At 39.7% G+C, this 11083-nt stretch overlaps 1 protein-coding gene across 1 annotated transcript in view; it reads left to right on the top strand.

Moving 5' to 3' along the window:
• The window catches only part of LOC135114682 (uncharacterized), a 62052-nt gene that overhangs the window by 41155 nt on the left and 9814 nt on the right, over positions 1–11083 (top strand). Inside the window, exons 8-13 of the mRNA XM_064030564.1 lie at positions 5161–5303; positions 9097–9215; positions 9895–10073; positions 10158–10383; positions 10569–10766; positions 11081–11083. The exon at positions 11081–11083 is cut by the window's right edge and continues 112 nt beyond it. Coding sequence (XP_063886634.1) covers positions 5161–5303; positions 9097–9215; positions 9895–10073; positions 10158–10383; positions 10569–10766; positions 11081–11083 — 868 coding nt within the window. The remainder of the gene's footprint in view (positions 1–5160; positions 5304–9096; positions 9216–9894; positions 10074–10157; positions 10384–10568; positions 10767–11080) is intronic.

The raw sequence follows: 11083 nt of genomic DNA, 5'->3' as shown, positions 1-11083 counted from the left end.
CGTCCATATAATCAGATGCTTACGACATATCCTCTAGATGTCCTCTTCTCGTTTTCTCCTTGCGTTAGGCGTCTCTTGTCTCTCTCCTTATCTACCTTACGTAATTTTTTTAATCATTAATTATTTAGTACGTTTCCATATAATTGTATTTTTTGGGGAAATTCTACCATGTTCATCTTTGATTTCTTAATTCTCAATCTTTACTTTATACCCAGAGCTTCCATAACTACATCTAATGAAGTGTGTGCACACACCCAATCACTCGCGCACACACGCGCACGCACGCACGCACGCACGCACGCACGCACGCGCACACACACACACACACACACACACACACACACACACACACGCACACACACACACACACACACACACACACACAAAGATAGATAGATGGATAGTTGTTTATTGACCACAGCATCAAAATTACAATGTTATGTTAATCATTTCAATACAACTAAAAGATAAAAATCAATTAATTAATAAGTAACAACTGTAGTCCGACAGTTGTACTTATAGTATATGATAAAGACCCAAAGAAAACGTTACAAACATCTTAAAGCATATTAATATCAATTAAATCACAATGAAATAAATGTTAATTTTCATATATATATATATATATATATATATATATATATATATATATATATATATATATATATATATATATATATATATATATATATATATATATATATATATATATATATATTTTTTTTTTTTTTTTTTTTTTTCCATGCAGGGTTTCTAGATTACTTTGAATAAGAGGATAGTTACTTTCTATATATTTTTTTTTTAGTGTGGTTATGTAGTGTGTGGTATGAGCTCTATTTCACGAGTGTAGTGTTTATTATTACTATTAAAGCTATTGTTGTTGGACAGAGATGTACACTCGTGATATCGAGACAGACTACAACGGACGTGACGATGCTTGACTCTCTCTCTGAACGGTCTCTGATCTGATCTGACTCTCTCTGGAGACTCTGAAGATTGACTCTAGCTACGCATACAGACTCTATTTTTGTGAAAGAAAGTGGATCAGGTTTGAGAATCTGAGATGAAGGTATGGCCAGACAGGTAGGTGCCTCAATATGGAGTAAAGGAACCAATGACAGAAGTCATTATTCTGACCAATGCCCTGCAAGGAAGACAAGGAATGCGATGCAGATGTTTTCTCTAAGGACTGACAGGAAGGTGTTATATTCCCTTTGTCATGTTATTGGCCAAGTTTACCCTGAAAAGGAACACGTTTTCTTAGTGCCCCCCCTTGTTCCATTTCCCTTCTAAAGGTATCTTTATTCTTAATTATAAGTTAGTGTAAGGCTTATTTACTCATTTTATATCATGTAGTATTATTCTCTTCATAATTTAAGTTCTGTATATGTATGTATATGTAAGGGAAAAGGTGTATTTAAAGGTGGAATGTACTGAGGTGAGAGGTGATACATGTCTGGCTTTCATATCTGAGTCAGCAGAATTTCAGATAAATTTGGGTGGTGTTATGGTGATTGAGTGGGTGTGTGGAGTATTGGCGATGTGGTGGTGTAACCCTGATATCCAGGATCAGGTTGATGAGTCTTTTGTGGTACCAAGAGCTCTTGTTCACTGATATTTGGTTGGTGAGTTGTGTCGGTGACTAACACTGAGAGGTAACGTCGGGAATGAGAGGCAGCCATTTTGTGATTGGAGTCGTGGTGGTGTTGTGGCGTTATTGGTGTCTTTTGGGGATGGTGTTATGGCGCTATAGGTGAACTATGGTGATGGTTGTGATGTCTTGTGAAGTTTAAGGAGGTGAAATACGGAAATAATTATTTGGTGACTAGGGAAATTCCTGCTGCTGGGGAAAATATTTCAGCGGCCTGTGAAGGAGTGAAAGGGTTTTAGTGCTTTGTGAAGTGACGGGAATGTCATGTATTGATGTGTATAACCTTTAAGCAACAGGGGAGGTGATATAAGAGCCAGAAGTAAAGGGAAACGTATTGTAATTGAGTGTGGGAATTATTCTGTGTTGGTCTAGGGTAGAAATTTGTTCCCTAATTTCCTTTAATGTGGGTCTAGGGTAGAAATTTGTTCCCTAATTTCCTTTAATGTGGGTCTAGGGTAGAAATTTGTTCCCTAATTTCCTTTAATGTGGGTCTAGGGTAGAAATTTGTTCCCTAATTTCCTTTAATGTGTATTACCTCAATTTATTTGTAAGTCAACATTATTATTAATATATTTTGTTATTATATAGAATAATTGTGTTTTCTACACCAATACTGACCTGGTATTGACGTGATTTCTGGCGTGTTGTGCCTAGGTGAGGGCTTTGGTGAGAGGGTTTAATAGCTGGCGATTTCGGAAAGGTCGGGTAGGTATTCGAGGCCTTTAAAAATCCAGACCTTTAAAATTTTCTGGGATCAGTGTACCGTCCACTTTCTTGGAAAGATAACCGGGAAGGTGACAGCTTGAGAGGGAAAGAGGAAGGAGAAAAGGTTAGAAATAGGTCAGACTGGCCACGTGAGGACAGAACACGTGGAATACTGGACAACGGAATATATATGAGTAATGAATATATACAATAATAATTGTTATAATTGATGCGACTGATACACCATGTCATATAACTTTGCAATGGAGTATGTCATACTTATACCTCTAAAGTTGTCTGGGTTTAACCTTTTACCTTTCTTAAGGATGGTAAATATTTTTGCTGTGGTCGATGATAAGGGGTATTCACCGCACATAAAAGTTCTGTTGAAAAGGATTACAATTGTCAGAAATAGTTGTATAGGCAACATGGAAAATACACCAGGAGAGATCCCATCGGGTCCACAGGCTTTATCTGGCTTCATGTTTCTAACTTGATCATAGATTTTCGCCTATGAAATGGAATTGTGCAAAACCGGGAAACTGACATCTGTGGTAATCTCCTCCAATTGCTGTTGATCACGTGGTGGATTTAACACTGTCAAATTATATTTTGAAATCTTCATCACTGGGTGACTCCTCTTTAACATGTTTCACCTTCTCAAAATTTCCCTTCTAATCAATGGCTTGCCAAACCCTAGCATCATCTCTATCCTGCAGCAACCTTTCCCATTTACTTCTGCTATCTAATAACAAATTTCACTTCTAACAGCACACTTGTTTAACTAATTGGATAACGTGTTAACTAGACTATCAGTATCATTGTTCACATAAATATTCACATCAGCAATAGAGTTCACAAAAAGTTGTCCATCAACATTGGAAAAGCGTACAGGTCTCTTTGATAACTTGCGTCCGATACCATGGTCATGCGTTACAGCGTGGCATCCTAGCGTCTTTGCCTTCTCATACATTTGATCGAGGTCCACACCTGTACATACACAGTGAGAGAAATCGGGCGTGATCCGATGGAAGACCCCACCGCTGTAACATCTGGAATTCCGTAATAAGCTTTATCATATCATAAGAGGCTACACATGTATCAATTACTGATAACCACGTGCCTCCTTTTTTGTAAGTTTTGTCACCAACATAGCGTTTGCATGATGCCTTCAAATTGTTAACAAGTAGACTGTTATTAGCACATAAAAAAAACAGTAACTCAGTATTGGTGTCTCTATGGTGTCTCTATGTCATCAGATATATCAGGATAAGATAAACTCTCATTAATGGGGACATTTACACACACACACACACACACACACACACACACACACACACACACACACACACACACACACACACACACACACACACACACACACACACACACACTTCATGCTCATTAATAAGTGTGTTTGTCATAACAGATCTGGCTCATCTTTAATTGACGGATGCACTTTGGCCCTGGTCTCCGTAACGGTTATATAACACTGGCGGCCAACCCCAGCATAGGGTTAATGGTGCTGGATGTCATGATGGCAATGTTGATATTAGAACCACACGCCATTCTGCGTAACATTCTCAGATACTGAGGTTTCCATCTTAGCACGTAATGGTGGGTTAGTCTAAGTCGATTAGACTCACTCACACCTTTATGGTCATTATGACTGGATTGGTAAAATGTGTACCTGGAAGAATGTTCTGTCAGGGATTCACTCGGTAACCATTCCTTCTCATGACTGAACTCTTTATTTCAATTCCTCAGTGTTACAGAACATATCGTTATATGCCCCCAAGGTGGTATCGTGTCGCTTTAATATCTCAACCTGAAGTAAGAGAAAAGTTAATTTTCCAGACGCCATCTATCATTTTCAGGAAGGCATCATATAGTCGTACAGGATACATATAGTAACATCCAAGTACGATTCTGCTAAGCTTTCTGCAGACTTGAAAAAAAAAAAAAAGACAAAAAATAAATAAATAAATAAGCGCTTTTAATTTCAGAGAGAAACGCACCGTGAAAAGGAAAGGTGTCTCCAACTTAGGAATAATTGTACTTGATTTAAGCATAATTATCTCTACATATGTAAGACTGCATTCTGTGGGTGGTTATGTCACACTTTTAACCAACTCCAAGCTCCTTTCTCTTGACATCAATACTCTGAAATTCCAAGATCCTTCTTTCGAACTTTTTCTCTTAAATCGAAGATCCCTTCTCCTAATTTCACGCTCTTTCCCTGTCCTTCATTCTAAGGTCCTTGATTAGGAGCTCATTCCTCTTATCTTCAAACTCTTCCTTCTTTAGGGTTAATAATCTAATCTTGGTTATTGTGTAATAAGTAATGGAGCCGTTGTGAATAGTGGAAATAGGTAGGTATATTTCATACAGGGACTGCAACGTGTAAGCCATGTGGCTTCTTGCAGCTTCCCTTATTTCTTATGACTGATAAAATAATTATCAGAGCGTGGAGCCTTTGTGATGGCCATAGCAGACACGTCATCACAAAGATAATCTTTTCCTTGATAACTGACCATTGATAACGTTTCTTGTTATTATCCACAAATTCAACCTCTAAAATACAATATGACCTATACCTGCACCCAATAAATGGCCTCCCCGTGCCCCTTTCTCCTTGTATTGCTTACGGAAAAGTAGAGTGCAAGCGATGTCATATTTGTAATGCATATTTTTTTAAGAAAGTTTTTTTTTTGTGTGTGTGTATGTGTGTGTGTGTGTGTGTGTGTGTGTGTGTGTGTGTGTGTGTGTGTGTGTGTGTCCCTCTAACGCTAAATATTTTTCAGGGTGTTACACAGACGTGGTGGCACGTCTAGCAGCAGTGCAGGAACGAGGTGGAGAAGGGGTGGTGCATCCCAAGGTCACTACCCTTCGACGGGAGATGGAGCAGGCAAGGCAGCGTGAAGACCCAGGAGACACAGAATTTAAGGTGAGGCGAATCCTCCTCTTACTTTGCCTCGTCTCTCTCTCTCTCTCTCTCTCTCTCTCTCTCTCTCTCTCTCTCTCTCTCTGATGGGTTTCTCTTCACGCCTAAGCCATTTGTTTTCCAGTGCTTTTATTTTCGACTTCGCTTCAAATAATGAGACCTCGGGTCTGAGACCTGGTTCATATTATTCAGTTTTGTTGTACATTATAGCTGGAGCAACGTCATCAGTGCAGTGTGAACTGGGGTCTGTGTTTGTTATGTTTTTCTGCATTTTTTTCCGTTTTTTTTTTGTACATGCAACATAGCGATATATATATATATATATATATATATATATATATATATATATATATATATATATATATATATATATATATATATATATATATATATATATATATATATATATATATATATATATATATATATATATATATATATATATATATATATATATATATATATATATTATTTATTTATTTATTTTTTTTTTTTTTTGTGTGTGTGTTATGGAATGAGGCGTCCTGTCATGAATATCTGCAGTTTTACGCGCCGCGACACAGGTATGATAACTGCGTGATAACAGCACCACGGTGAAATTCCCCTGGCAACTGGTGCGTTCCGCTCATCCCCAATTCCTAGCTTACTGATGGATGCCGGTGTCCTGCCATTGGACTTACGCCGTCAGTCTAGTAATGAGGTGTTGACATCGAATCCACTGCCTTCCTGACTCTGTCACTTGTACAACAGTTTCTCATGATGCACGTTCTCTCTTATATGATGTTCGCTCTAGTTTTTCCTAAGACTTTTGGAAATCGGGTCAGATCTGCCATGAGCGAGTTTGATATACCCTCCATCTCCAGATGTCATGGGCAGATGTCGCGGGTATCGATCTGCCCCCTGTTGTTAATAATAAATACTTTTTATCACAGTATGAGTCTCGTGCTTTATTTTTGAAACACTCTTCGACACACTCTGCCTCCGTCCCTGTCTACACTGATGGTCTGATGCAGGAGTGTGATATACGTAGTGTTATATTCCCTTCCTTCTGTCGAGGCGGTAACCTTCCGAGAGTTGCCTCTGTTTTTACGGCAGAGTTATCTGCCATTATTCTTGCCCTAAAAATATTTTTTTTTACTTTACCGGTTTCAAATTCTACTATTTTTAGAGACTCCCGTCTCACTCATGGTTATCTCATGTCCCGGGAAACACAATCATTATGTGATAACTGCTTAGTTCCCCTTCTAGTGCGACACTTTCTAGTGGAGTGTCCCAGTCTGGTGGAGCTGCGGGAGCGATATCTTTTCCGCCGTCGCGATGAGGATGAGACTTTCCAGATGTCGCTGGTACTTGGAGAGAGGGCTCTCTCCTGCACAAGACCTCGCTGCACAAGACTTTCTTCTTTCTCTCACCCCTATTCTGTCCACCTCTCTAATGCAAGAATTAACCAGTTTTCTCAATCATTCATGCCTTTCTATGGTAAACTCTGGAATTCCCTGCCTGCTTCTGTATTTCCACCTTCCTATAACTTGAATTCCTTCAAGCGGGAAGTATCAAGACAGGTTTTGACTACCGCTTTGGACCTTATTCGGGGACCGGCATCTTAGTGGGCTTTTTTTTTTTTTTTTTAAGATTTTGTTGCCCTTGGCCAGTGTCCCTCTTACATAAAAAAAAAAAAAAAAAAAAAGTATGTAAAACATACTTCTTACATGGACGGATAAGGCCCTTGTACATAGTTAGCAGCTGGAAGGGTGAGAAAAACTGGCGGAGACGTCTCAGAACACCTAACTTCATAGAAGCTGTTTTAGCTAGAGATGAGATGTGAAGTTTTCAGTTTAAATTATAAGTAAAGGACAGACCGAGAATGTTCAGTGTAGAAGAGGGAGATAGTTGAGTGTCATTGAAGAAGAGGGCATAGTTGTCTGGAAGGTTGTGTAGAGTTGATAGATGGAGGAACTGAGTTTTTGAGGGATTGAACAATACTGAACTAAGTTTGCTTTGTCCCAATCAGAAATATTAGAGATCAGAAGTCAGACGTTTTGTGGCTTCCCTGCGTGAACTGTTTAGTTCCTAAAGGGTTGGACGTCTATGAAAAGACGTATAAAAGTGCAGAGTGGTATCATCAGCGTAGGAGTGTGTGGGACAAGGTTTGGTTTAAAAGATCATTGATGAATAATATGAAGAGAGTGGGTGACAGGACAGAACCCTGAGGAACCCCACTGTTAATAGATTTAGGAGAACAATGACTGTCTACTACATCAGCAATAAAACGGTCAGAAAGGAAATTCATTACGTCCGTGATTCGTGAATAATAGCCAGTTTTAGCATCCTACGTGATAATCGAAACTTAGTTTCAGTGTCCTGGTTACTTCAATACTACATATTCTACTTAATAACTTGATTTATGTTCCTCATAGCTTTGGCAATGCATAAATTTTAAATTATGAACCTATGAAGTAGAAAACGTAACGTTTGTGATTCAAATAAAACTGCCTACAGTACGGCCTCATTGGTATTGTAATTTGAAATTATTATGCAGCCCCCCCATATATATATATATTTTTTTTTTTCACGAGTCGCCGCTGGCAATGAATATAAATCTGTTTATATACACAGTATCGGAAATAAATTTGTGACAGGACAATGATTTAGTGGTGATGGGCATTGTTGTGAATTTAACAACCCCACCTCAATGTGGGTGAACCAACAAGGATCCGGGACCGAACAGTTCCGAACTCCCAGAACCAAGCCTTTTTGAGCCCGCTTTGAATGCAGCACAGCCGCGTAGGCAGTTGCGCTCGAGGAGCGGTCAAACTCAGGGGCCAGTTATCAGTCGCACTCGCAGTTCGTCAGTTATCTGGGATAAGGCGCCTACTATTCTTCAGGCGGATATTCCACTTAAAGTTCCAGCTACTTTAAGTACCTAGATAAGTCCCAGGCCTGTGTACTAATAGGTGCTTATAAGTCCGCCTCCCTGTCAGGTAAATTCCATTCTGTAACTTGAGCTTGGCATCAACGCATGTTGGTATCAGTTTCCCAAAACAAGGATCTCGCACAGCGCCAAGAGATGCTTCGGAGACGTGAAGCAGCTCATGGAGCTCTCACAGTAGCTGTAATAGTACAGATGGTAATATCCCCTAATCCTCCTTCGAACCGTTTAGAGACACGTTCTTGTACGCAAGGGACTACTCACTAGTCTCCTTTACAGCCTTCTTTCTTTCTCGAAGGCCCTTTTATAAATGCATCATGGTTTTTTTTTTCAGGTTCTGGTGATGGGAATTTGTTTAGCTTGAATATTGCACGTGTGAACGTTAACTCCTTAAAATGAAGTTGCACTTTGTACAGCTTTGTGTACAGCTTTTGTACAGCTTATACAGCTTTGCCTCTTAGTTAAGATCTCCATTATTGGTACTTCTTAATGAGGCTTAAATGTTTATCTTCATGCTGAAGATCTTTCCCTTCATTTTCCTCTCCATCACTCCATTAGCAATGCTATAGTATACAATATCTGCAAAACTGTAGGGTTTCTTTTTGGTCTATGAACAAGATATGCATGTGCTTGCACCATCTTACTGGGAAAATAAATTTGTTTCCTCTGTCTTCCATATCTACATTGTTTCTTTCCACTACTCTCATATCATCCCCATTTCTCTAAGGTCTCCATTCAACTGCTCTCTCTCTCTCTCTCTCTCTCTCTCTCTCTCTCTCTCTCTCTCCAAGATATTTTTACCTTGGTCTGCCTTAATTTTTTTACATTTAGATTTTGTTAGAATCCTCCTCCAAATCTATATTTCAGGTGTTGGTTGTAGTGAAACGTGAGGTACAGTGGGTGCACCACCAGCTTGAGGAGGAGTTCGGATCAGATAATGTTGCTCTTCTCTCTCGTCTGCCTGAGTATGATCGTGTCCTCCACCTGTAAGTGCACTTTCTCTTTCTTAACACACACACACACACACATACCACATAGTGTAATGGTTAGCACTCAGCTCACAATTGGGAAGGCTTGGGTTCAAGTTCCGGGCACAGCGAGGCCAATGAGCAAGCCTCTTATGTGTAGCTCCTGTTCAACTAGCAGCAAATAGGTATGGGATATAACCTGAGGGGTTTTGACCTCGTTGTCCCGCTGTGTGGTGAGCAAGTAGTCTTAGTCCTACTCAAAGATTGGTCAGTACAAGCTCTTTCTGTAGGGGAACAGTTCACTGGATGACCAGCAGATGACTGTAGGTGAAACACACACACACACACACACACTGCCTAGTGTAGTGGTTAGCATGCTTGGCTCACAACCAAGAAGGCCCAGGTTAGAATCCCAGGCGCAGTGAGGCAAATGGGTGAGCTTCTTAATGTGTAGCCTCTGTTCACCTAGCAGCAAGTAGGTACGGGATGTAACCCGATGGCTTGTGACCTCGCTGTCCAGGTGTATGAGTGGTCTCAGTCCTACCCAGAGATCGGTCACTATGAGCTCTGAGCTCTTTCCATAGGGTAATGGCTGGCTGGGTGACCAGCAGACGACCATAGGTGAAACACACACACACAGCCTTCCATATACATATAGAAACACATAAGCAACCATTACATTTGCATCACATTTCAGACTTGAGCAGCAGAGTGTGGTGGTGTGGGAAGAAGGGGAGGCTCTGCACCAGCTGCCATGCTCTCAGTTTAACCTGGTGGTAGAATGGGAGGGCAGCAGTGGCTCCTCCATTTGTGTTGATCATTGCACCCGCCAGAACATACACGTGGTATCTTTTATCACACCAAGCCCAAGTGTTGGTCAGTTCATCTCATTGTTATAATCTATTGTTTTAACCACTAGCTTTTTAAAACTTTATTCTTTATGAATAATTTTTGTTGTAGGTGACAAAGAACCAGTCTCAAGGAATGAAGATAGAGACCAGCAGGAAGGCAAAGTCAGTATCAATATCAGTAGGAATGAAAGCTCGGGAGAGATAAGGAACAACAGGGGTTGTGGACAGAGGGACTCATTGATGATTGTGGCCAGCACTTCTGTCACTGCCAAAAATGAGCTTCACTACATCCTTACCTCTATTTTTAATATCAATTTGATTGAGAGGAATCCAAGGTGAGGCAGCAGCATTTCCATCCCTATTCCATTCTGTATATTGCTGTCAAACATTGTTTCATCACATAGTCCTGGTGATCTTACTTACAGATACTTGATGTTCTTTCTCTTAAATTGTTTCTTTGAAACTTTTAAAGCATTTTCTGTTTCATAACTCAAGGATTGTGTACTTAATAACCTTTCAGGGATGTTATAATAGAGGAAGGGAGACAAGGGTGGGCAGACCTTTTGTTGGATGAAAGGACGTGTGTGTTGTTGCGACCACTTGCCACTCTCCGCTCTGATGCCCATCTAAATCAGCTCACCTGTCAGCTGGTTCTTCTCTCACTTCAGTGCACTACCTGCTACATCATCTTGTATGCAGAGCAGTCAAACAGTTCAGGGTAAGTTTACCTAGTAATAAAACAAAAAATCACTAAGATAGTTTATGTTCTGCAGTAATGGTTATATTAAGATCCTTTGTTGATTACATGGCTGTGTAATTGGTATTGATATTAGTAAAAATAAAGATGTTTTGAGATTTACATAAAAGAGGAATAGCACAAACAGTGCTGATCCCAGCATATTTAACAAATGTGATAGGAACTATAATATAAAAAACATTAGTAATACTTGCATTAATAAAAGACTTGATAGTAGAAACTGTATATACTCGTACTTTATAATAACAGTAATGATATTAATAGTACTGGCTTAGGTA

This window comes from Scylla paramamosain, chromosome 28 (genome assembly GCF_035594125.1).
Source record: "Scylla paramamosain isolate STU-SP2022 chromosome 28, ASM3559412v1, whole genome shotgun sequence".
Taxonomy (NCBI): Eukaryota; Metazoa; Arthropoda; class Malacostraca; order Decapoda; family Portunidae; genus Scylla; species Scylla paramamosain.
The sequence above is the reverse complement of the archived record's forward strand: the minus strand, read 5'-3'. Positions and strand labels throughout refer to the sequence as shown.